The sequence below is a fragment of the Mchenga conophoros genome, linkage group LG19, assembly GCF_057382185.1.
Source record: "Mchenga conophoros isolate Kocher_MC1m ecotype Shallow Benthic linkage group LG19, M_conophoros_male_GT1.1, whole genome shotgun sequence".
NCBI classification, from domain to species: Eukaryota; Metazoa; Chordata; class Actinopteri; order Cichliformes; family Cichlidae; genus Mchenga; species Mchenga conophoros.
The window spans coordinates 2101111-2129019 of NC_140544.1; the positions used below are offsets into that span (position 1 = coordinate 2101111).

The window sequence follows — 27909 nt, forward strand, 5'->3', positions numbered from 1 at the left end:
AAGCAACGCCAAAAGGTCTGAAATGCTGGGCTATACAACTAAGTGGATTATCACAGAATTGTTCCTTTGTTAAATATTTTTAAGGGTTTTTTCTTTTCAATTAAAGTCAAGAACACTCTAAAGGAAGATTTACAAGGAAATGTGCAAACTCGTTCTTACAGGAACAAAAATGCAAGGTCAGATGCTGCCAGTAAAAGAGCCTGCTCAGGACTGGGAAAAACATTCTTTTGAAAATTAAACAGAAGAATTTTTACCAGATTGATGGATAGCAAAACGTATAGAGACAGTAACAGTAACATCTCATGATTTATGATAGGCCAGTGTTTATTGTGTTTATGATCAGGATCACTTTTAGTGAAAACGGTGTGTTTAGTAAAAAGTACAAATGGCTGTACAACAGTGGCTACGCCAAATGTTGCAAAAGTGAATGAATGACACTTCAGTGTAAATACTCCAGGGCACAAGTGAGAATAGAAATGTAGATTGATCGATAGCTTTGCTCTTATGCTCAACTGTCTTACCACAACAGATCAGTATAGCCCCAGTCAAGACAGATTGGGAAATCCACTTCTGCAAATTATCTGTGGGGTGTCTTCAATGAATAGGTGATATGACAGAGGAGAGGAGAGGGACAGGTGCTGCTAGGGTGAGATAGACGTCTCTCGGGCAGTCCTTTAATGCTGCAGGCAGGCAACATGTTCAAATAGTGCACAACTTTAGGTTTTTTATTTCTATATGATAATTCTGCATTAGTTAGCAGTAAGAACAAGTAGTCTGATGTCCTGTAATCATTATGAAGCTATAATTTGAAATACAATAAACATTAAGTTTTTGTACTAAGTATCGGTATTGGATCAGTATCATCGATAACACCCTGAATTTTACTTGGTATCGGATCAGAAAGGAAATCAGTGGAATCGCACATCACTACAAGGGACAATGGGAAACTCCCACAATAAATGGCAGAACAGGATAATCAGGTAAGTGGAGGCAGCTGGGGAACATGGGAGGAACAAATCTGACGTAGGCTGTATCCCAATTCAGGGTCTGCAGCCTTAAAGTACGCAGCCTCAACGATCCTCAAGGGCCACGTACTTAAAGACCGCTAAGGCCGGAAGTGCGAGGCTTGTGAAATGGGACGGTCTAGCCTCCGTTGCGCTGCCCAGGTTGCCTAGCAACCATGATACTAACAGCTGGAAACGTGTCTTACAGCTTTGTTTGACAGAAATGAAGGAGAAAATCTTTTGTTCATTTGTTTCTTTCTTTCTACATGAGCTTTGATCATTCTCTGTAAGATTAAGCTCAGCTATTGAACGGCGTATATTTTAAAGTAAAGGCTTTAAAACCAAGTTAGTACAAACGTCACTAACGTCACATAACTTTGCCGACATGTTGCCAACAGTAATGTTTTAATGTTCTGCGTTATTAAACATTTGCACATAAATAAGTGACATAATATTCAGTACTTACTTAAAGTTTACTCTTCGGCCGCCCCTCATCCGCCGTTTTTTTTCGGCAAAATTATCCACACCCACCGCCGCGCTATGGATTCTGGGATATGTTGGGCCACGAAGTCTACACTGCCACAGCCTTAAAATTCAGGGATATGAAGGACGCATTTGAGGGCCACATTTCGAGCAGCCTTTGAATTGGGACAGCCTTCGGCACGCCGCTGTGACGTAATCGGCCTTGAAATGCGTACTTTAAGGCTGCAGGCCCTGAATTGGGATACAGCCAAGGACTACCAAAATAAAACAGGAAACACAACTCGAAGAGAGAGAGCGAGGGAGACATGACAGCCTGGGTGGAAGACACAGATGAGACCGAGACAAAGGGGACATAAAATGGAATAAACTGAATTAACAAGAAACTAAAAGTACAAATGATTAAGCTTGAGAAGCACCAACAAACTAAATAATACTGAATAAAGACTAAGGTACACAGATTACTACAATAAAGTAATAAAGGTCAAAAAAGGTCCAAAAACGTAAATGCTGGGTCACAGGACCATGGCACCTTCAGTTTTTATTGAGTAAACTAATTGTTTTGTCAATGAAGTTAAATTTCACCATTGCTATATATTCATACATTTAAAGCCTTGTAGGTGAGCAGCAGGACCTTAAAATCTGCTCGAACCTGACAAGGTAGCTAATGCAGAGATCTCAGAACAGGGCTAATGTGCTCAAATTTCCCAGTTCTTGTTAAAATGCGAGCAGCTGCATTTTGCACCATCTGTAGACCTCTAAAACTTTTCTTTGGTAGGTCAGAAAGAAAAGCGTCGCAATAATCAATGCAGGAAGACACAAATGCATGGACAAGAACCTCTGCAGTGTAATTAAACTTCCACTTAATATTCCGACACTTGATGATCAAAGCTCTCCAATCTTACTTTTATTTAAAGAAAATCTGTGAAAAGGCACTTTAATTTAAATTTGGAATTCAAATGATTTCTTTGGCTGTATCAAACCTTTAGTCCAGCAGCCCACGTCAAATGATGAAATGGATATCCAAAAATTGACTCTGTTCATCTGGACGTAGCATTTTCAGTGGGAGAAACGTTTCGTCACTCATCCAAGTGACTTCTTCAGTCTCAGCTGACTGCAGGTTTCCCAAATCTTAGAAACTGTACATTTGCATAATGACTGAAACCATTTATCGGGGTAAATTTGTAGTTTATCATTAACAGGAACACAGGGAAGGAAACTACAGGGTGGGCCATTTCTATGGATACACCATAATAAAATGGGAATGGTTGGTGATATTAAAGTCCTGTTTGTGGCACATTAGTATATGTGAGGGGGCAAACTCCTCAAGATGGGTGGTGACCATAGTGACCAACTTTTACAACTTTTGTTTTTTCAATAGGAAGAGGACCATGTGACACATCGAACTTATTGGTAATCTCACAAGAAAAACAATGGTGTGCTTGGTTTCAACGTAACTTTATTCTTTCATGAGTTATTTACAAGTTTCAATTTTCTCCCACTCTTCACACACTGATAGCAACACCACAGGATTTATGCCAGCACAGGCATCCAGTATCCGTAGTTTCAGGTGCTGCACATCTCGTATCTTCACACCATAGACAATTGCCTTCAGATGACCCCAAAGATAAAAGTCTAAGGGGGTCAGATCGGGAGACCTTGTGGGCCATTCAACTGGCCCACGACGACCAATCCACTTTCCAGGAAACTGTTCATCTAGGAATGCTCGGACCTGGCACCCATAATGTGGTGGTGCACCATCTTGCTGGAAAAACTCAGGGAACGTGCCAGCTTCAGTGCATAAAGAAGGAAACACATCATCATGTAGCAATTTCAAATATCCAGTGGCCTTGAGGTTTCCATTGATGAAGAATGGACCCACTATCGTTGTACCCCATATACCACACCAAACCATCACTTTTGTTGTTCCAACAGTCTTGGAGGGATCCATCCAATGTGGGTTAGTGTCAGACCAATAGTGGTGGTTTTGTTTGTTAACGTCACCGTTCACATAAAAGTTTGCCTCATCACTGAACAAAATCTTCTGCGTGAACTGAGGGTCCTGTTCCAAGTTTTGTTTTGCCCATTCTGCAAATTCTGTGCGCCGATCTGGGTCATCCTCGTTGAGATGCTGCAGTAGCTGGAGTTTGTAAGGGTGCCGTTTGTGAGTAGCTAATATCCGCTGAAGGGATGTTCGACTAATGCCACTCTCCAGTGACATGCGGTGAGTGCTACGCTGTGAGCTCTTTGATGTGTTTGATGTGTCACATGACCCTCTTCCTATTGAAAAAACAAAAGTTGTATCCAAGATGGCCGACTCCTAAATGGCCACCATGGTCACCGCCCATCTTGAGGAGTTTGCCCCCTCACATATACTAATGTGCCACAAACAGGACTTTAATATCACCAACCATTCCCATTTTATTACGGTGTAGCCATATAAATGGCCCACCCTGTATATCATTCGGACAGTCTAAATTGGATGGAACTACTTCCTCTTCCGCCTTTCATAGTCATATGCGAAATACAGCTGTATAAATGCGTGGAAGCCCCTTGGCGTGTGCACTCAAAACAATGGCTGAGCGTAAACGCTCCTCCACACCCAGCGGAAGACCAGTTTAAAAGAAACTCTTTAACTATAGCACCTAGCTACGAAAATTGGGCTGCCCAGAATAATACATTCTATTTAAAATTTATAATAATAGTACATTTTATTTAAAAGCACCTTTCAAGACACACAAGGACACATAACTGTCATGGCCAGTGTTTTTCCAGTCTTACTCCTCGTCCTCGGGCCGGAGTCAGAATCATCTCTTTAGGAGCGCACCTGGAGCTAATTAGCGCTGCAGCATTTAAGTCCAGCTGTGACAACAACTCTTCGTCAGAACGTCTGCTAACCAGTTTTAGTGTCGGCCCATTTTCTTGTCTAGTTGTATGCTCATGTTGCTACTGAACTTGTTTTTCTCCTGTGTCCAGTTGCACTTCCGGAATATTCATTTCATCGTTTGCAGTTACTCTTCACCCGGTCGCTGGACTTCACTGCATCCTTCCCCACCTTCGCTATGGTTTGAATACACTCAGTCACTCCGCCTGCCTACCTCCTTACTCACCAAGTAAGGCCTCTCAGGCCAAACTGCCACTACTCACACGGACCTTCTCTGAACTTACCTCCTCCTAGTGGAGAAAGAACTCAGCCTGGGTCTCTATTGTCTTGTGTAGTCTGGAAGATGAGTGGATGACGGGGTGGGTGTAGTTTTCTCTGTGGTGGGGTCGCGTGGGCTGTCCCGGGCTCTGTGGGGCCGGGCGGCGCTGCTGAACTGGGCCCCGGTCCGGATGGGCCTAGGCCCCCTTGCCCTGGTGGGTTGCAGAGTATGGGGGGTGCCTACTGGAGTCAGCGGGGGAGCTGGCCCCAGGGAGGGGCCACTTGCCTCTCCCTTCCTTCCTTCCCTCCCCATCTCCAGCTGCCTCCCTCTTCCCGCTCCACCACAATCACCCACACATGCAATATTACGTGCTGCACAATAATGTTTAATATTTATTGCTATACATCGTGATGGTGTTGTTTATTATATTGCTGTTTTTGTTTGCTTGTTTTCTCTCAACAGGTGATTCAGGTGATATATACAAAAATATGTATTTTTTGCTATTAGCCCTAGTGTTAATACTGTCTGTGTTCTGCTCACACATTCTTGCTTACAACTGGAGGGTACTGTCACATCCGGTGTGGCAGACGTGTGAAGTTTGTAGAAAGGACCCAAAATGCAGCAGCTCTGGTGCAGGTGAGTATTTATTGAACAGAGTAGATACAAACAGAAGTGGCGGGTGAACATGAAACTGGAAAACCTAAACTGGGCAAAACTAATAAAACAAACCAGAACGAAGATGCAGGGACGGAGGAAAGAGACGCAGGGAGACTGAGGGGAACAACACAGACGAACCAGCAACTAACAGAGGCAGACACGAGGTTTGAATACACAGAAGGATAATGAGGGAATGAGACACAAAAGGAGGGCACAGCTGGGAGTAATCCGACCTGACGAGACAGGGGAAAAGTAAACTGAACACACTGAGATCAGACACGGATCTTCAAAGTAAAACAGGAAACACATACACGTAATGACATAACACACAACCTTAACACAGACCGGGGGACACAGAACATAAGAGCATGAACCATGAAACAGAAGAGTACAAACACCCAAGGTAACCAAAACCACAGAATAATAATAAACTGAAACATAAACACGGAGTCACAGACTCTGGATCATGACAGGTACGTCGTAGTATTTCGGGTTTTGTATTGTCGCTTCCCTGTATATAGCCCTGCCCCTTAGTGTTCAAGTGTGTAGTTGTTTCACCCAGTGTTGTGTATAGCCACTGTCTCACGCACATTGTATTAAAACACTTAAGAATAGAATAAAATCCATAATAGAATGACAAAATAAAGAATAAAAACAAAAAAGCACAAGATGAAATAAACAAACAATAGGTTCACAAATTAATATGCGGATTTGAACAGATCGGTTTTGAGTTGGGATTTAAACTGGGAGAGAGAACCAGTGTTTCTTGTATGAATCCACATACATCTCCTTCAGCAGTCATATTTCCACACTTCCTCTGCTCACACACGCTCCTCTTCTGCCACTCACACTTTAGCTCCTCTCAAGCCAGTTCACACTGCTGCACTCAGGGATCCACGGAAAGGTTCACAGACAAGTCCAGGGAATCTATATACAGAAACAAGTATTAATATGAGCCAGAAATACACAACGTGCCAGGGCTGCACAAACTCACAGTGTTCAGTGATCCAATAATGAGACGCTCTGAGCCACAGACTCAAATAGTGGGTGAGGAGACAGGACTAATCAGCAGCAGGTGGTGGCAATCAGAGCAGGTATGTGGGCCAAGGGCGGGGACCCCAATAATAATAATAAATTACACACCGGTTTATTATTAATTTTAGTGACCTCTAAAATTAATAATTTTAATAATTAATAATTGATTTAACCAGGTGTCATTACTGATGAGGCGGATTATAATTTTACAGAAGTTACATTTATTTTTAACAAGCAGTTACCGGGTTCCCTCAGTGTCGCCTGCTCTGGTCGCTGGAAGACAATTGACTGTGGTTGCTAGTATCTGTAGAATCACGTCTCAAATTAGAATCGCCAATAATCCAGAGTTTGTTCCGCTTAGTGGGTAAAAATGATTCAAGCCATGTTGGTGGCGTACCAGGGGCTTCTGTTTAGGACTATGCTTCCTCCTGACTGTCACCCAACAATCCTGTTTACCAGCCGCTTGGGACAACCTGCTGGGTGAGAACTAATGGTGGCTATGCTACATGCAGCCGTACCATCTATAGGGGCCTTGTTAGCTACAGTGGCGTGGAGCCAGGTCTCCAGTTCAGCATTCCTGGACTACAGAGTTGTAAACAGGCTGCATTTATGACAAATATCATTATTATTAAAGGAGGCCAATGAGTAGCTAAACATATGACACACTAAGAAGCAGGACAGTGCAGGAGGGACAGGTGAAGAAGCCATGCTGCTAGCGAGTCGGCTACAAACTAAACTAAGCTGACAAATCTCTAAAGACACAGTGATAAATACTGTGAAACAACTAGTGGGTGATTCAGGAGAGAATGCACTTTGGATAAAGCATGTGACGATCACACAATGAAATAAGATGTTATCTGTGAGTTTTTCCTTAAAAAACACCACTGTGTGTTGTAACAGGAACAGGAAGTGATGCTCTAAGGCAGAGAGAGCCAATCCCACGTGAGAGCCTAAAATAAGTGGACTTATCAGTACTGATTTGTTAGTCTATTTTTTGTATGTATGATTGGTCCTAAAGACATACTGTTTACTATTATTCATACAAATATATGTTGGCTTTGTCATAGGAGTAGAATTTTGATGGAGCTCCATGTGCAGCATACCCATATGGAAAAGAAATAGTAAAAGCTTACATGATTTACTCATGAAAGTGGCCACTTTCTCATTACTTTCATATATTGTTTTAGGAAGTATCCAAAACATACAAGTTTCATATAATTTTTCAAGGGATCTTATATCTGTTTTCACTCTTATATGCTTTTCATATAAGTTTCACACAAGGCAGATACAAACTTTATAAGATTATGGAAAAGATTTATATATATCTTTTCCATATGGGTATAAATGGTCTCCTGCTAAGTACAGCTGCAAATCACACCAACATAAGATATCATGTGACTTGGTGGATATTTCTGCCCAGATCCCCAGAAATGCTTCAGCCAGCGCTGCATTGAATGGTTGCATTTAAAATGTTCCAACATGCCTCTGAGCTGGGTGAAACGTGATTCCTGTGATGAGGTTTTTATTTATTTTTTATTTAGAGGGGGTTATAATCTGGCTCTCTTGTGTCATACCAAGCAGCATAATCTCTCTCTCGCTCTGTGTGTGTGTGTGTCTGTGTGTGTGTGCGCGCGCGCGCGAACTGTCTTTGTGAGAACCATCTTGACGTTTGTGGTGGACCTTTTAAGAACGGCAGAAAGTAATGTTTAAGGTTGGAGTTAGCATAGATACAGGGAATTCATTATCTGTCAGTCCTCACAGTGGCAGTCTTACTTGTATGTGTGTGTTTCCTCTCGGTGCATGCAGGCTGCAGATGTTCCTCTCGCGCTCTCTCGCTCGCGGGAAATAAGTGCAGGCAGAGTGCAGGATCACACACAGACACGTTCCTCTCCAGCTGCCTCGTGAGGCAGAGTGTGATGCCATGAGCGAGACAACGTCCATCCTCTGCTGACAACCATGAGCAACCGACTGATTCCTGCTGTAATGAACCGTCTGAAAAGGACTTTTAAGGGACTCGCCGGTAGATTCACGCAGTCAAGATGCGTTATTTGACCAAATCTCTGATTTTATTTCTATATTTTGCCATTACCGGGGAATGTTATAAGCACGGTCACCGGGTGCGAAGGTGGGCCGGTACTGGGGAGACCCCAAAGCATGGCACGTAAGTGAAAAATACAGAGACAATCAAAGCACGATTAACACGTGGAAATGTGGGTGACTCATCTTAGTAAATTATACGTTTAACAAAACTGTTTATGTCACAAACAAATGTGTTAGTTATCTTACATTAGATATGATGGTTAATGTAGATGCTAAAGATTAATGGATGGCGTGTGATGTTAGAAATATTTAATCTAAGGCGACATTAACCACAGCTGCTCTACCTAAAATCAGTTGAAATTGTTTAGCAAAGAATGGTGTTGATCAAAATGGTGTAGAGGCGTTTGAGTTGAAATTAAAGGTTTTGTCGTTGATTTATTTTAGATGTAAATAGTGTTTTTTAAAATCCCTGAACTTTGTGCACTGCATCAATAAGGTGTGGTCAGAGCTGAATGTCAGTGTGATTATATCTCCTGCTTATGATTATTAATCATTGTACTGGTTATTTTGATTATTTATGACTATTTATTCTTATATATGGCTTAACAGCAATCTATGGACTGCGCTGACTATCAAAGTGCGCTACCAAACGTGTGTTCGCTGAATAATGCTCTTAATAGAAATTTCAGAATTAGAGACTTGTTCAAGGATGCACTGAGAGGTCGTCAGAGACCTCTAAAGAAGAAAAGCATCTGTAACTTGTTGAATTGCATAAAACAGCAAACAGACTTCTGTGTTAATGAGAAGTGGTGTAAGAGCAGAAGTAATATAGTGCACATGGTGTGATATTGATATATGGTTGCAGGAAATAATTTACAATACTTTAACATTTTCTATATTTCAGCAAAAATATAACCAAAACATCAGAGTTTTATACAGATGCTAAAAGCCAATGCAGAGATCCTAGTTGGATAAAATACATGACAATATTGAAATTGGACTGGTTCTTATGTCCTGCTTTTTGCCTTGCTTGACCATTCGTTATTCCATTATATGTGCTTTATATATATTACATCCATTAATACAAGCATCTTTTTCTATGCCTGAGTGCTTTCTGTATAGCATTCACAGACATTGTGGGGTGGCTGTAGCTCAGGTGGTAGAGCAGGTCACCTACTCACCGGACGATTGGTGGTTCGATCCCAGGCTCCTCCAGTCTACATACCAAATATCCTTGGCGTGTAACCCCATGTTGCTCTCCGATGCATCCATTGGAGTGTGAATGCAAGTGAATGTTGGATAGAAGCACTAAAAACCTTAGATAAAGTGCTTGTGTGAGCAATGGGTATGATTGGGTGAATGCACGAGTTGAGTGCGCTCAGTGAGAGTAGAAAAGCGCTATATAAGAACCAGTCCATTTACATTCTATCTGAGAGCAACTTGGGGGTTTTGGTAGCTTGCCCGAAGACACGTTGGCATGTAGACTGGAGCAGGAATCAAACCACCAATATTCCAACTAGCAGATGACCTGCTCTAGCTCCTGAGCCACAGCCATCCGATCTATCAATGGCCATGATTAGTGCCTCTTTGCTGTCTTTCAGTCCAGCCACTGGTAGGACTTCTGGATGTCAGCCACTTCCTCTATCTGCCAGTGGTACATACCATGCAGGGGTCTATCCTTTCATGATGTGTTACGTCCCCACATGAAAGCTAGGCGAAGAGGGTGGGGGACAGTAACAGTTGGATCTGGGTTGAAATGAAAAGAACGCCAGGCAGAGGTATTTAACACAAAATATCTTTATTATAATCAATTACCTCAATATTCATATAAACAATAACAACAAAAAGAGACAGCAACGCTGCTTTAATGATAAATCAGACAAGCCAACCCAATGACATGGTGACCACTTCAACAAAGAAAACAACTATAAGGCTTCAACAGAAAAAGACAGCAACGCTGCTCTTGGCAATAACCAGGCAGGCCAAACAAAATAATGGAGGCCGCCGTCACCTAAGTGAAACCACTGCTCAGTTAAGAGCTACTCACAAAGAGCCACGCACGGTGGGGCTGGTCACACACACAGCAGGCCTTTTCCACACCTAGACCAGACTCACACACTGACCAGCACAGAGGAAATCCACCAGAAGCCTCTCCCACATCCACACTGCTCTTCTCCAGCTTGTATCACCTCTGAGGGTAATTGGTGGTAAACGAGGGCAGATGAGCAGCAGGTGTGTCCTAAAAGAGAAGACAGGGGCAGAGAGAGGAGGAGGCGGAGAAAAAACACCACACCCACACAAGGGCAGTTTCAGGAGGCCTGGCTAGGGCTGTAAGACCCCCTCCCATAAATACAAACCAGTGGTTTGTCACAGAATGTCCTACACAAATCTTAAATCTCTCACCTACCATGCACCATAATAATGGTTAGGCATACCCTGCCAAATCTGCCAAGACCTTTTTGATGGGTTGAAAACACTGAATGGGGTTGGCTCAAGTCCCTCAACATAGTGTCCCAAGTGACAGCCAGAAGTTTTTTGAGCCATCACATATGGAGAACCCGTCAGGCAGCTAGAAGGCCTTACAGCAACACTTCTCTGACGCTTCTTCGCTGGGTCATGGCGAAAGGCATGCTGGTTAGCCAGAGGTGCAGGTTGGAATGGTTGTGTCGCACACAATCTGTCACACTGTAGGTCATCTGGACGATGATCAACAGGTGGCAGCTCAGAATTAGTCGACCTCTGACATTCACCAAATGACACCACTGAGCAATTATGCTCCCAATTGTTGCCTATGACTGGCAACCTTGTCTGTTTGTGAACCACAGTTCACTCTTTTGAAAGCAGATCGATTTTGCTTTGAGTTGGCTTTTGAACAGTGAGCAATCAGGTGGCCAGGTTTGTGGCAAAAGAAACAGAGCTTTATTCTGGATCTTGAAACCATGCCAGCATTAGCTTTGTTAGCAGGCACACTCCTAGCCCTCGAGACTGACTGTTTCTGTTTGTAGGTCTTACAATTTGCTACTAAATGGCCAGATTTAAAAGAGTAAAAACATTTTCGGTCTGACCTGGGACAAGGCACAGGCACCTCCCCCCTTGTGCCTTGCTCACCACTAGCACTGCTAGCCTTCGCTAGTGTGTCGTGTCGCTCTTGCTTAATGATACTGACTTTATGGACGAGTGCGAACTCGTCAGCCAGTGTGGAGACCTGCTGCAAAGTGGAGACTTTCTGTTCATTCAGATATACTGCCATCCGCTCGGAGATGCAATTTTTAAATTCCTCAATGAGAATTAGCTCCCGTACCGAAACTAGGTCTGCAGCTTTACAGGCCATACACCATCGGTCAAAGAGGACACTCTTTTCCCTCACGAAATCCAGGAAGGATTGACCCTGCACCTTTTTCAACCCCCGAAATCGCTGCCTATAAGCCTCGGGGACTAGTTCGTAGGCTAGCAGGATAGCACCTTTCAGTTTGTCGTAATCCAAACTGCACTCAGCGGACAACGAGGAACATACTTCCTGTGCCTTGCCCACCAGCTTGCACTACAGCAGGATGGCCCACGCATCCCGCGGCCAACGCAAGGCTGTTGCTATCCGCTCAAATGATTCAAAATAAATCTCCACCTCAGTGTCACGAAATACAGGGACCAGACGACTATTCCTTCCTACATCAAACTGTACCTCTGTCTGTGACAGCGAAGCCGCCACAGGAGGGGAGGAGGCCTGCTGGAGTTTCAGCTGTCGCAGCTTGACCTTAGTCTCCGCCTCCACCTTCTTCAGCTCAACCTCCCTAGCCCTAGCCAGTTCCACATCCAAACGCCTAAGCTCTAACTCCCTTCTCAGCTGGAACTCTCTCTCACGCTCCTCCTTTTCCAGCTGGAGACGAGCCAGGCGGACTTTGAGCCTAGCATCCTTCTTAAAACCCTCTGATGACTGGGTGGAGAGCGGATCAAAACGGGGCAGCGTCATTGGCCCACCCTCGGGCAGCCCCTGGCCCACAGGTGTACACACTGACGTTTCTACGACCTGGCTTGGAACATGAGGCGCTGCACTTGGTCCATCCGGACCGGGTGTGCTCGGTGGTTCTTGCATTACAACCACCCTCTTCTCCAACAACCCAGACACCAGAGCGGCCTTCAGCTCCGCTTTGCGTAGACCAGTGGAGACACTGATCCTGTAATATGTTGCCACCTCATGCAGATCCCTTGTCTTCCTCTTCTTTATTGGGTTTCTGCTGCCTGAAGCATTCATTGAGCGCACAGTCAGTTGGAGCCATCTTGCTGATATATTCTTGGATGTTTGTCTCATCCTGGACTGTGGTACTGACACTCACCAGTCCCTAGCCTCCTTTCTTTCGCTTAGCATACAGCTTTGGGGTGCTGGACTTGGGTCAGAAGCTACTTGTAGCTGTCCTCTGTGTCTGCAATGTTGCCATCTGGCGGTTCAATCCCCTCAGATCTGACTATGTTCCCTCTCTTTGTTATCATCCAACAACACTTCTCCAGTCCAAATGACATTCCGATGCCAATTCCTTTCTGTGCCCCACTCATGTTTTGAGCCATATGCCTATTCATCTTAGCTGCTATGATGCCTGACAGGAGCTTCCATGTGGTGCTGAGGCAGGTTATTGGATGGTAGTTGGATGGGACTGGTCCCTTATGGGGGTCCTTAGGGATCAACACTGTCTGGCCTTTGGTTAGCTATTCCGAGTGTGTCTCATTGACTAGCAGCTGGTTCATTTACAGTGGGGCAAAAAAGTATTTAGTCAGCCACCGATTGTGCAAGTTCCCCCACCTAAAATGATGACAGAGGTCAGTAATTTGCACCAGAGGTACACTTCAACTGTGAGAGACAGAATGTGAAAAAAAAATCCATGAATCCACATGGTAGGATTTGTAAAGAATTTATTCGTAAATCAGGGTGGAAAATAAGTATTTGGTCAATAACAAAAATACAACTCAATACTTTGTAACATAACCTTTGTTGGCAATAACAGAGGTCAAACGTTTACTATAGGTCTTTACCAGGTTTGCACACACAGTAGCTGGTATTTTGGCTCATTCCTCCATGCAGATCTTCTCGAGAGCAGTGATGTTTTGGGGCTGTCGCCGAGCAACACGGACTTTCAACTCCCGCCACAGATTTTCTATGGGGTTGAGGTCTGGAGACTGGCTAGGCCACTCCAGGACTTTCAAATGCTTCTTACGGAGCCACTCCTTTGTTGCCCGGGCGGTGTGTTTTGGATCATTGTCATGTTGGAAGACACAGCCTCGTTTCATCTTCAAAGTTCTCACTGATGGAAGGAGGTTTTGGCTCAAAATCTCACGATACATGGCCCCATTCATTCTGTCCTTAACACGGATCAGTCGTCCTGTCCCCTTGGCAGAAAAACAGCCCCATAGCATGATGTTTCCACCCCCATGCTTCACAGTAGGTATGGTGTTCTTGGGATGCAACTCAGTATTCTTCTTCCTCCAAACACCACGAGTTGAGTTTATACCAAAAAGTTCTACTTTGGTTTCATCTGACCACATGACATTCTCCCAATCCTCTGCTGTATCATCCATGTGCTCTCTGGCAAACTTCAGACGGGCCTGGACATGCACTGGCTTCAGCAGCGGAACACGTCTGGCACTGCGGGATTTGATTCCCTGCCGTTGTAGTGTGTTACTGATGGTGACCTTTGTTACTTTGGTCCCAGCTCTCTGCAGGTCATTCACCAGGTGCCCCCGTGTGGTTCTGGGATCTTTGCTCACTGTTCTCATGATCATTTTGACCCCACGGGATGAGATCTTGCGTGGAGCCCCAGATCGAGGGAGATTATCAGTGGTCTTGTATGTCTTCCATTTTCTGATGATTGCTCCCACAGTTGATTTTTTCACACCAAGCTGCTTGCCTATTGTAGATTCACTCTTCCCAGTCTGGTGCAGGTCTACAATACTTTTCCTGGTGTCCTTCGAAAGCTCTTTGGTCTTGGCCATGGCGGAGTTTGGAGTCTGACTGTTTGAGGCTGTGGACAGGTGTCTTTTATACAGATGATGAGTTCAAACAGGTGCCATTCATACAGGTAACGAGTGGGGGACAGAAAAGCGTCTTACAGAGGACGTTACAGGTCTGTGAGAGCCAGAGATTTTCCCTGTTTGAGGTGACCAAATACTTATTTTCCACCCTAATTTACGAATAAATTCTTTACAAATCCTACCATGTGGATTCATGGATTTTTTTTTCACATTCTGTCTCTCACAGTTGAAGTGTACCTCTGGTGCAAATTACTGACCTCTGACATCATTTTAAGTGGGGGAACTTGTACAATCGGTGGCTGACTAAATACTTTTTTGCCCCACTGTATGCTGCCAGATGCTCGTGGCAGTCTGCTTCTTCTGTCAGTAGGCGTGAACCATATCAGGGCCTGGTGCTGTCCAACTCTTCATACTGGAGACCCTTTCTTGATATCTGCCTCTGTGATGGTTACTGGACCTTGTTCAGGGAGGTTGCTGTGGTGTCCTCTTAGATCCACTACCCACTGAGCATTGCTGTTGTGGGTTGTGTTCTTTTCCTATATGCTCTTCCAGTATTGCTCCATGATGATATCTCCCCCCTGTCATCCTGGCTCCCACTTGCCGTTGCATGTGTATTGTACCTCATCAATCTCTAGCTGTGAGAGCAGTCCCTTCCTCTGAATGCTGGAACACTGAGCTTCTAGTTGATTTGCCGTCAATGTGGATGTTGGGCATCAAAGATTCTATAGTCCCCTCATCCTATTCATGTAACCCCTTTTGCTGGGGTTACTTGTGTAGTAGTATTCCAACAGCACCCTATTTTCATGTCTTGCCCACCGATGCCTTCGTATTCCAGTAGCTCACTTCTCATCAGGGTGCCCTGGTTCCTCAACACCTGAGCTTGTTGATCTGGTCGACATCCGAGCCAGTATGACTTCATATTTATCTCTCTCGCTCATGGCTGCCACAGGCTTGGTTAGCATGGGGGTCTAGCCTAGGATCCTTACTGGATACAGATGCCCCAGACAGGAATCAAACTTGCCCTACCGCACGCAGCTGAAAGAAAAACAGCACCCAAGAGCCATCAGAGCCCTTGGTTATGACCCAGATCCAGGTTATGACCAAAGTCCCCGGTCAAGCCCCCCACGAAACCAACCCTTAGTTAACCCTATAAAAGCCTTAAAATAAATAAGCTCTAGTATCCCATCCCACGTTTAGAGTCACCTCTGCTTGCTGCAGGTTTCACTGCAGTAGAAAGTGGGATGGCTGCTGTCAGCCGTTCTTTCACTCCACCTGAGCTCACTGTTTTTATAATGGCTCCACCTCTTTCCAGTGTGTGTGTGTGTGTGTGTGTAGACAGACTCAGGCTCCATCTTAAACCATGACAGCCTCATCCTCTCTGCTACTGTTGTGTTATTAGTGTTTTGTTTAAAACTGGGCGGTTGTTTGGGCCTAATGTAGTTTTATTTGCATGTTGTTCCTAAGTACAGTCAGGGAAAAAATTATTTGAACCCCAGCTGGTAAGTTTATTTGAACAGTGAGAGACAGAACAATAACAAAAAAATCCAGAAAAATGCATTTCAAAAAAGTCATAAATTAATTTGCATTTTCATGATAGAAATAAGTATTTGCTCCCTTTGCAAAACGTGCTTTAGTACTTGTTGGCAAAACTTTTGTTGGCAGTCACAGAGGTCAGATGTGTCTTGTATTTGCCCAGAAGTTTTTCACACATCTCAGGGGAAATTTTGCCCCATTCCTTTTTGCACATCCTCTCCAAGTCCATGTTTCGTGGCTGTTGTTTGGCAAGTTCAAGTTCAAATTTTATTCGCCACATGCAGTGGCAGGTTGCCCTGCAGTGGAATGAACCCGCCCCCTGACCTTACACACACAACACAGACATCACATGGGAATACAAGTCAGAGAACAGTTGCATTACAGAAAAAAAACACTGAAATATACACTACAATGGGAAAGTACAAGAGGAAAAAAAGAGACCTCTACTCATGCTGGGCTATAGAGGACAGCATGAGAACAGGAAACAAAAAAACTCCTCTGCACAGAAAGCACTTAAATGTCCACAGTACAACATTATAGAGAGCACGTGACCAGCAACAGGGTTGGGTAGGGGATAAGGAGTAATCCCAGGCAACACAGCAGCCATCCTGTCACTGCGCCGACTCTCCAGCGCAGGCCCAGACCCGCCTCGTGTTCCCAGGAGGCAACAAGCATCGAAGGCATTGGAAGGGAAGGGGGGATGTGTGAGTGCTTATCAGTGTAAATGTATGTGTGTGTGTGTCCATAGTTCAGCTGAGAAAGTGTCCTCCGCCCTATCATGCTAAGTAAACAGTCTTCCAGCCAAACCAGGTGGCCTTGCATAGAGTGGGAAGAACAGTCTAAACACAGTCGTTACCAGGGAGTTTTTGTTCGACTCCAGCCTTGAGCCCACAGCTGGCGCCGAGGGGGTATCCGCATTTGATGTTGATGTTGTTGATGTTGTTGATTTTTCTTTTATGCGAGCAGCTCATGAGAATTTCAAAGCTGTTCTTTAACACTCCGACACTGGTCTCTCAATCTCCCGTTGGAGAACCGCGAGCTACCAAACTTGCGGTCCGTGGTCTTGTCATTCTTGTGCTCAGAGAGCCGATTCTGAGAACTCACGACTGCAGTGAGCTGTTCCACGATGTAATCCAACTTTCGCTCAGAGATGTTATTCTGAGCTGACTTTTCCTTGATGTAACCCAATATACAACTCGAACCTTTAGCTCCCTCCACAGATTTTCTATTGGATTAAGGTCTGGAGACTGACTAGGCCACTCCAAGACCTTGATATGCTTCTTCTTGAGCCAATTCATTGTTGCCTTCGCCATGTGTTTTGGATCATTGTCATGCTGGAATACACCACCCACGACCCATTTTCAATGCCCTGGCTGAAGAAGGAAGTTCTCACCCAAGATGTAATGGTACATGGCCCCATCCATCCTCCCTTTTATGCGGTGCAGTTTTCCTGTCCCCGTGGCAGAAAAACACCCCCAAAGTATAATTTTCCACCTTCGTGTTTGAGGCTGGGGATGGTGTTCTTGAAATTATAGGCAGCATTCCTCCTCCTACAAACATGGCAAGTTGAGTTGATGCCTATCATCAGAAGGCATAGCATAGAGTTTCACTGCTATGCAGATGACACACAACTTTATCTATCTCTGAAACCAAATAACACACCAATTAGTTAAACTGCAGGAATGTCTTAAAGACATAAAGATCTGGATGACCTGTAATTTTTTGCTTCTAAATTCAGATCAAACTGAGGTTATTGTAGTCGACCCTGAAATAGAAATATGGTATCTAACCAGATTCTTACTCTGGATGGCATTACCTTGGCCTCCAGTAACACTGTGAGGAACCTTGGAGTCATTTTTGACCAGGACATGTTCTTCAACGCACATATTTAACAAGTATGTAGGACTGCTTTCTTCCATCTGGGCAGTATCTCTAAAATTAGAAATATCCTGTCTCAGAGTGGCGCTGAAAAACTAGTTCATGCATTTATTACTTCTAGGCTGGACTAGGGCTGCTCAATTAATCGAATTTTAATCACGATTACGATCTGGGCTTTCAACGATCATTAAAAATGACTGAGCCGATTATTAGCCCCTCCCTCATTTATCCGCAACACCTTAAAGGCCGGTCCGTGAAAATATTGTCGGGCATAAACCGATCCGTGGCGCAAAAAAGGGTGGAGACCGCTGATTAAGAGGACCCGAGGGAAGCTCGGAAAGCTAAGCAGAAGTTATTTGGAGAGGAGAGTGACTGCCGTTGGTTGAAAAGAGAGGTTAAAAAAAAACTTCAGTGGTGTTGCACACTATTTTATATTATTTTTTAAAGTCATTATTCAATACATTGTTATTGTTAACCCTTTAAAGCCGGTCAGAGCTGCACGCTCCGTTTTGTGTAACTATTTTTAAATCCCTGAAGAACCCTGAGCCCTGTAAGCTAGGGCAATAATTTTTTTTTGCATATGAAACCAGAGGAGTTGTACTTACATCTTATGACATCAGCTTGTCCTCGGTCACGGTTTCCTTCCACATAAAGCTTTGCAAAAATTGCATAAAAAGCGCTTGCAGGAACAAAAACATAATATTCCAGAAACACGCTTTGCCGATCCGATTAGCTGTTCGTAACACTTCCAACAGTGAAACAGAAGTCAGTGTGAATTATCGCGTATGTCCGCCATTTCCTGCCCGAAAACGGAAATGACGTCATTTTCGCGGAAAATGTAGTTTTTTACTTGTAGGCCTTAAAAGCCTATACTGGTGTTTTATAAGTCATGTTTGACTTTTCTGAATAGTTTCTGTGATGCTTAGAACTCGAATTGCACTGCTGGAAATAGTTTATTTTGATGCACATGCTGTTTTCTTTGCAAATTTGCATCATAGGATTGTTTTTTCGTTTTTCCTGCAGTATATAAAAATTGGTGTATCTCCAAAATAAAACTATGAAGACACTCAAAATAAATTTCCTGTTGTTGTAAACTATTTTTTGCAACTTTTTTGTATTTAAAGTTTTGAGGGATAAACCTCTTAAATTTCTCCAAGTAGAAATATATGTAAAAAACAAAACAAAAATGATTTAATTTTTTCGTAGTTTATTGCACTTTTTTGCAATTAATGTAGTTACTATGGACTTAACGCATACATATTATTAAAATATGGGCTATAATAGTTGTATAGCAACTTGAAATGCTCCCACAAATGGCACTACAACATGTAAAAAAAATAATATAAGCTCTGGCGGACTTGGTTCTATAGTAGGTCGTAAGGGTTAAATAAATGTCGTCAAATAATCAAGATCTCAATTTCAGTAAAAAATAATCGTGATTATCATTTTTGCCATAATCGAGCAGCCCTAGGCTGGACTACTGTAATTCATTATTATCAGGATGTCCTAAAAACTCCCTGAAAAGCCTTCAGTTAATCCAAAATGCTGCAGAAAGAGTCCTGACAGGGACTAGAAAGAGAGAGCAGATTTCTCCTATATTGGCTTCCCTTCATTGGCTTCCTGTTAAATCCAGAATTGAATTCAAAATCCTGCTCCTCACGTACAGGCTCTTAAATAATCAGGCCCCATCTTATCTTAATGACCTTGTAGTACCATATCACCCTATTAGAGCACTTCACTCTCACGCTGCAGATTTACTTGTTGTTCCTAGAGTATTTAAAAGTAGAATGGGAGGCAGAGCCTTCAGTTTTCAGGCCCCTCTTCTGTGGAACCAGCTTAAAGTTTGGATTCAGGAGACAGACACTATCTCTACTTTTAAGATTAGGCTTCAAACTTTCCTTTTTGCTAAAGCATATAGTTAGGGCTGGACCAGGTGATCCTGAATCCTCCCTTAGTTATGCTGCAATAGGTGTAGGCTGCTGGAGGATTCCCATGATGCACTTTCTTCTTCAATCACCTTTCTCACTTATGTGTTAATTGGGTCTGCAACCCAGTGTTTTGTGGTTGTGGATTAATTTATATTCCTTGATTATTGTTATTCACGGTTTTGATTTTCTCATTATCGTCTTCTGCTTGTGTTTTATTTTTAGTTCCTAGAATTTAGGTTTCTGTTACTTTGTCTTCCCTGTGTCCCATTTCTAGTCACTCGTCTCCACGTTCCCTGTTTCCCATGTCAGTTGTGTTTCTGTGTCTCAGAGTCTAGTTTGTGTCTTTGTGATTGTCTCATGTTTCCTGTTTTACTTTGACGGTCCCTTGTCCCGTGTCACTGTATCTAGTATTGCTTCCCCTTTAGTCCCAGCTGTGTTCCCCTCCTGTTTCCCATTCCATCATTACTCCCTTATGTATTTAAGCCCTGAGTTTTCCTTTGCCCTTTGTCGTGTTTCTGGTCTTTTTACACTTCTAATTTCTCAGTGTTTTATCCTTAGTTTTATGCTCTAGGTTTTTGGTTTGTTTTCTGTAAGTTATATTATGAAGGATGTTTTTTTTTTTTGTTTTTTTAGCAAATAAGGTTGCCACTTTAAGTTCACCTTTTGAGTTTGAGTCCTGCATCCTGCCTGCCAGATAGACCTCTGCATTGAAATGTACTTCTTATTAATCTCTGTCTCTCTTCCAAAGCATGTCTTTTATCCCTCTTCCTTCTCTCACCCCAACCGGTCGAAGCAGATGGCCCGCCCCTCCCTGAGCCTGGTTCTGCTGGAGGTTACTTCCTGTTAAAAGGGAGATTTTCCTTCTCACTGTCAACAAAGTGCTTGCTCATAAGGGGTCATGATATTTGGGTTTTTCTCTGTATTTTTCTCTGAGGCGACCGTGGCTCAGGGGATTGGGAAGCTCATCTGTAACTGGAAGGTTGCCGGTTCAATCCCCCTACTCTCTCCGTCCTGGTCGTTGTGTCCTTGGGCAAGACACTTTACCCTACCGCCTACTGGTGTTGGCCAGAGGGGCTGATGGCACGATATGGCAGCATCGCTTCTGTCAGTCTGCCCCAGGGCAGCTGTGGCTACAACTGTAGCTGCCTCCACCAGTGTGTGAATGTGAGAGTGAATGAATAGTGGATTTGTAAAGTGCTTTGGGTGCCTAGAAAAGCGCTATATAAATGCAGTCTATTATTATGTATTATTGCAGGGTCTACCTTACAATATAAAACACCTTGAGGCAACTGTTGATTTGGCGCTGTATAAATAAAATTGAAAAAATTGAATTGAATGCCAAAGAGCTTGATTTTGGTCGCATCTGACTATGACCATCTGCATGAGCTTGTTGTCACATCGTCCCTCGTAGCTGTGTGATTTCCTGTGCTTCGTGTTCCTTTGTAACTCCTAGTTTTCCATTCCCTAGTCTTAGTTTCAAGTTTTCCAGTTTAGTATTCTATGGTTTTTCAGCAAAATAAAGCTGCCTTTTTTTAGTTCATCCTCATGTGTACGAAGTCCTGCATTTGGGTCCTAATCCTGCCTGCCACACAGTGGAATCATGGCACTGGGAAGGTTCACCACTATTCCTTGTTTTCTTTATTTGTGCATAATGGCTCTCACTGTGGAGTTCTCAAAGCCTTACAGATGGCTTTGTGACCCTTTCCAGACTGATAGAAGTCTAACTTTATTACTCAGCTGTTTCTTTAGATCGAGGATACTTTTTGAGATCTTTTAGCCTGCTTCACTTTTTCAGACATGTTCTATTTGAGTGATTTCTGCCAGATCTGCAAGTAATCAGGACTTAGCTTTCCAAAAAATGTGGACAATTACAGTTCAATCCTGATTTAACAAGAGGGGCAATTACTTTTTCACACAGGGCCAGGTAGGTTTTCTCCTTTTTAAGCCACAAATGAATGCTCTAACAGAGGAGTCATTACAACACATGGCTTGAGGCAACTGTTGTTGTGATTTGGCACAATTTGAATAAGACTGAATTGAATTGAATTTAACCAATGTGTAAAGCAATACACTGTAGCTCAGGTGGCAGAGCAGGTCAGCCACTAATCAGAAGGTCGGTGGTTTGATCCCAGGCTGCATCCTGGCTGCATGCCAAATATCCTTGTGCAAGATACTAACCCCGTGTTTGCCTACTGGTGGTGGTCAGAGGGCCCGGTGGCGCCTGTGTCCGGCAGCCTCGCCTCTGTCAGTGCGCCCCAGGGCAGCTGTGGCTACAATGTAGCTTGCTATCGCCAGTGTGTGAATGTGTGTGTGAATGGGTGGATGACTGAATGTAGTGTAAAGCGCTTTGGGGTCCTATGGACTAGAAAAGCGCTATACAAATGCAGACCATTTACAAATGCAGGCCATTTACAATACCCCAGCATGGCCTCTACTCAACAAAAACACAAATACTGTAATTGTACAAACAGTACAAACAATAAACTCAATCACTCTGGTGTCAAACAGAGTGACTGATTTGCTTATGTTGAACTGAACTTTTCAATCATCAATCATATCGGCATAAATCAGTTCATACATTTCTTATTCAGTGCATATTATTTTGTACCATTCTTTCCTGGTGCATTATTTTTTAATTCTTAATAATCAAAACTGTTTAAATCAGCTATCTGACAGTGACTGTCATCCTGCTGTAGCTCCTTGTCAAAGAAGCCTCCAGATGTGACGAAATCTCGCAAAATGAAGACAGAACACCTGCTCAAAGTAGATGACCATGACTTCACCATGAGGCCAGCATTTGGAGGTAGGTGTAGAAATTTCTGCTTTTGTTTGTCTTTCACATAGCATTAGATGTTGATTAAAAGTCAGGGTTGAATTACATAAGGGATTAGCATTGAGCTGCTTCTTGCAATGGTAATGGACAAGTGTCTATGGTGTTTGCAGAAAAATTGTGATCTGTAGTGAGAGTAGGGAGCAGGTAAAGAGAGTGTCAAGAGTATGGGGTATTTCTCCTGTTGTTGTGGACTATCTGGTCCCTGGGAGGTGTTCTGGGCATGTCTCACCAAACCCTAAACCCTCCATGCATGGTAATAAGCTTTTTCAGGTTTGTGCATGATAGGCCATAAGTGTTGATTGCCCAGATCTTGTAATTCTCACAGGAACACATGGTAGGTTATTGGCCAGTAGTTGATGGGACCTTCTGGGGATCCTTTGGGATCAGAACTTCAGTTAGCCATTACTGGTTTATTTGTTCTACCAGAGGCTACTGGATCCTTTTCAGGGAGGTTGCTGTGGTCTGCTCTTAGATCCACTAGCCACTGAGCATTGATGTTATGGGTTGCGTCCTTCTCCCTCACGCTTTTCCAGTATTGCTCTGTCTCCAGCCTTGGTGGGGCTGTTCGCATATTGTTGCCCTGCCACTGAGAATACACCTTAGATAGTTCAATGGAGTACAGCTGGTTTATTCTCCTGCCTCCTTTCTCTCTGGTATACCTCTATAAGTGACTGGCCAAGGCTGAGAGTCTTTCCTTGGCAGTTTTCAACGCCTAAGGCATGGACAGCTTGCTGTACTTCTTAAGCAACCCTTTCTTCATCACACCTTTCTGCAGTATCAATAGTTGGCTTACTTCCCTCCACACTCTCCTCTAGTCCTTTTCTCCATAGAGGGTACTTGTGGCAGTTTGTCTTATAGCCAAGCATCTCTGTGATCACTGCTGCTTTGGTGTAGATCAGCTGATTGGTTTTGGTGATGGTCACAGTAGGTGTAGTCTGTAATGCTGCATTCACGTCCTGTAGTAGACCTTCAGAGGATACGTTATAGAGTCTTGGTAATCTGCCACATAGTGTCCAGGTCCAGCTTTCTTATACTTTCCTATCTCTCAGGTGAGCAGCTCTCACACTTAACACACCTTCAGTAGTTAACCATGGTATCAAATCTTGGCTGGGGTTGAAATCTCCCCACTGACCAGACGTCCTGGCTCCCCTTTGTCGTAGCATTTGTGTTGTACCTCATTGATCCGCAGTTGTAACAGCAGTTGCTTCTTCCAAATCTTGGAACACTAAGCTACTTGTTGAATTCACTGTCAGTCCTGATGCTGGGTATCAACGCTTCCATAGGTCTCACATCCTCTTCATGTAACTCCCTTCTTATTCCAGTACCCCACTACTCATCATTGTTTACAGGTTCCCCAACACCTGAGTCAGACCTTGTCACACAATTTTTTTCCTTCTGATGTTTAAACCTTTTTGAGTTACTAGTTAAAATATATTTTTTTAATCTACTTGTAATAGGTTAGATAAACATAATAATATTTAATTGATAAACTTGAGTATATACAGAAATTTACGCTTAGGTCTTGGTGGAATTGTGTCTCTTTTCCAGAGTCCAATTTTTGTGGTGTCCTTAAAACTCAGTGGAGATTTTATTAAGTTATTTGTACGTTAACATCCACCCACATCTCTGTACAGGAGACAGGTGGAAAGCAATTAAAGCTGATTCTTCTTCTTTAATAGAGTCAAACCAACCAAATGCATCATTATGGATTTTATTTAATTTCACAGTACCAATCAGTAAACTATTGCTTAGAAACTCAAAGCTTTGACTCATGAAGGCTTGACTGCCAGTAAAGTACACTTTTCTTCTTGATACAATCCCACTGATTTTCCTATATCACCATCTGGATGGGGCCAAAGCCCATGACTGGCACCTATTTATTGACTTTTCTTCAGCATTTAATAATATCCAGCTACATCTCCTAGCTGATAAGCTTCTTAACCAGTTTAAACGTGATTTTAATCTTGTTGGTTGGATTTTAGACTTTTTAACTGACAGATCTCAGTGTGTGTGAGAGTAAACGGCTGTTTTTCCAATCAGCTGAATTCTTCCACTGGTTCACCACAGCTTTGTTTTCTCTCTCCCCTGCTATATATTTTGTACACTAATGACTGTCATAGTACACAGGCTGAAAGGCATTTCATTAAATATGCAGATGACACAGTCATTGTACGCGTCCTTCATGGTGAAGAGTATTCCCATGGACCTGCTGTGGATGAGTTTGCTTCTTGGTGTGATCAGTCCTTAAAGATCAAAACCTTACAAACTAAGGACATGGTAATTTACTTCAGGAAGCCCCCCTCCAACAGTAGTAAATGGTGCAGCCATTGAACTGGTGGATAGTCATAAGTATTTGGAGGTTGCTCTTGATAAGGCTCTGTCCTTTGAGTCACATTTTGACTCTACAGGGAAAAAAAGGTAAAACAACGATTGTACTTTTTAAGGAGATTTTAACGTTTCACCTCAGATGATTACCTTTTTTATAAAAGTTTTATTGAATCTGTTTTAATCAGCCCAGTGCTGAGGAAGGCAACCTCTGTCATGTCATGTTCAGACCATCCTCTCTTTAGAGACTTTCACCTGTTTCCCTCAGGTCGCTGGTATAAAGTGCCGTAGGGAAGACCGAGAGACATAGAGTGTCTTTTATACCTGCTGCTATTGTTATGCTCAATAACACTAAGCCATAAGTGTTGTTGCCATCACTACTGCACATTGCACTTTGTTGATGCTACTGATAACATTTGGGATGTTTCTTTGTGTGTGTGTGTGTGTGTGTGTGTGTGTGTGTGTGTTATTGATGTGTTGACATACTACAAATCAATGTCCCATTGGGGGCAATAAAGTTACCATTCAAAGATTCAAAATGTTTATTGTCATGTGTACAGAAGAAATAGCATTTCTCTGTGCAATGAAATTCTTCTTCTTCTAATGCCAAGTTAGGTAGGGTTGAAGGAACAAGATAAATAAGGATAAAAATAAGACAAGATATTAAGATAAATAAGGTAAAAATAAGGATAAAAAATACTGAAAGATAAATAAGTACAAAATAAGTAAATGAAGACAAGTGAGGTCCTGGTGATCCTCTCCGCAGTTGTTATCACTCTCTGCAGGCGTTTGCGGTCCATAGCAGTAGTGCTGCCGTACCATGCATGATGCAGCTGGTCAATGTGCTCTCCACAATGCAGCTGTAGAAGCTGCTGAGGATCTTGGCTGACATACCAAATTTTCCTCAGGCTCCTCGGGAAATACAGCTGCTGGTGAGCCTTCTTGACCACTGTGTGGTGTTCAGTGTCCAGGTGAGGTCCTCACTGATATGAAGGCCCAGATACCTAAAGCTGCTCAACCTCTCCACTTCACTCTCCCGGATAAACAGCGGCTGGTGAGGCCTCGTCTTCTTCCTCATGTCCACTATCATCTCCTTTGTTTTATCAGTTTTGAGGGTGAGTTTGTTGTCCTCACATCATGACACCAGACCGGCCACCTCTCTCCTATAAGCCACTTCGTCCCTTCCAGTGATGCGACAGATCACTGCAGTGTCATCCGTGAACTTCAGTATGACCCTGTGGAACTCCAGTGTTTGTTGTAATGCTGGCTGAAGTCCTGTTGCCGATCCAGACAGACTGAGGCCTGCCAGTCAAAAAGTTCTGTAGCCAGTCACAGAGGGTGGGGTGCAGGCCGAGTGTAGACAGTTTGTGGATGAGTTTTTGAGGGATGACTGTGTTGAAGGCGGAGCTATAATCAACAAAGAGTACCCTGATGTAGGAGTCATTATTTTCCAGGCGGGAGAGTGAGTAGTGGCAGCAGCGATGGTGTCTGACGTGGACCTGTTGGGCCAGTAGGCATACTGCAGTTTTCTCTAATGCGCTGATGACTTCGTGGAGTTTGCCGAGCGCTGCTGCGAAGTCAGCTCGTGGCGGGATGTAAACAATGGCCAAAAACACAGCTGAGAGCTCCCGCGGCAGATAGTAAGAGCGGCATTTCAGCATTAGAAACTCCACGTTTGGCGAACAGTACTTGTAGACAGTCTGCACGTCTCCACACCACGAGTTGTTAATAAATGCACATAGACCTCCCCCAAAAGCCTTACCGGATTCTCCAGTGTACAGAGTGAGTCTGCAACTGGACGGCACATTCCAGGACTTTATCTGAAAGCCAGGTCTCGGTGAAAATAAGAGCACAGCATTCTCTTATCTCCTGCTGTGTTGTGATCCTGGCTCATATTTCGTCGAGTTTGTTTTCCAGGGACCGCACATTGGCTAGTAAGAGGTGGTTGGCTAGCCTGAGCTTTTAGCCTAGCATGGAGCCCACCCCTATTGCCTTGTTTGCGTCACTGTCTCCAAAGTGCTCTCCTGGGGTCGGCTGGCTCACTTGGGCTTCGTGCTTCGTGGCCTTCCTGGGAGTGGTGGCGGTGGCTGCCGCGGGAAAACAATGGCTGTAAGTTCCGGTGGTAGAGCGGAAAGCTCCAGGGGTAAGAAAAGAGTAGAGTCCAGATAATTGTGTGAGTTGCCAATGTCTAGTAGTGCCTGTCTCGTGTATGTTAACAGCGCACAACACTTGTCCAGTGCAAAAAGAACAGTGAACACACAAAAAAGCAAAAGAAAGTCGGACATTGACCATCGACCATTTACCAAATTCATGTCCAAAAGCTTTCTTGATTAACACTGCTTTCCACAGCTTTCATATCTTACAACCCCATTTGCATTAAGTTCAAGCAAAGTAATCCCTGCACTCCAAGACCATTTTATAGATACAAATACTCAGATATCATCAGATACAGATCTGTGGCATTGGTACAGACCAATGCCACTTGCTGTAGTATAGGGAGGATGGGCAGGGGAGAAGATTGAGGAGAGGGTTGGGAGTGGGGATTGTGGGTGTGGTGCATGATTTCTCTTAATCCTTGGTAAAGTAACACATTAAGCTTGTTTTTAATCCACCGAGAAGGGAGAAGGATTGAAAGTCCATCAGTGAGATCATTTGATATATGGGCTTGGAATGGTTTGTTGTATGATCTACTAAGAATAGCATAAGAATTGTGTTCTTTTCAGAAAATGTAGAGTTTACCAGAGGATACAGTTTCAAAGTTATTACATGAACATGAAAACATGCACACTCAATGAGTAGGTCTGGCTTAGGTTTCATACAGAAACAGTTGAGGATCAAACTGTGCAACCCTGCTATTAGGGGACAATCCTCTTATAGATGACGACATTATCATACAAGTGACATGACAAATGCAAAGCGTTTTTTCCTCATGTCATTTGAGACTGGTCTTGCCAGAAGAACAACAATATTGGCTCATTATTGAAGGAAATTAAAATGACCAGAAAAGAACCCCTGTAAGCAGAGCTTCAATGCCC

At 43.5% G+C, this 27909-nt stretch overlaps 1 protein-coding gene across 2 annotated transcripts in view; it reads left to right on the plus strand.

Annotated features, from left to right (window-relative positions):
- The first annotated feature begins 7803 nt into the window (after positions 1 to 7803).
- Positions 7804 to 27909, plus strand: part of gabrr2a (gamma-aminobutyric acid type A receptor subunit rho2a) — an 84453-nt gene continuing 64347 nt past the window's right edge. Inside the window, exons 1-2 of one of the 2 annotated variants that reach the window (XM_085257705.1) lie at positions 7804 to 8480; positions 22413 to 22519. In XM_085257705.1, the coding sequence (XP_085113831.1) occupies positions 8359 to 8480; positions 22413 to 22519 (229 nt within the window). In that variant the 5' untranslated portion in view covers positions 7804 to 8358. The remainder of the gene's footprint in view (positions 8481 to 22412; positions 22520 to 27909) is intronic. The other variant, XM_085257706.1, reaches the window with a different exon arrangement.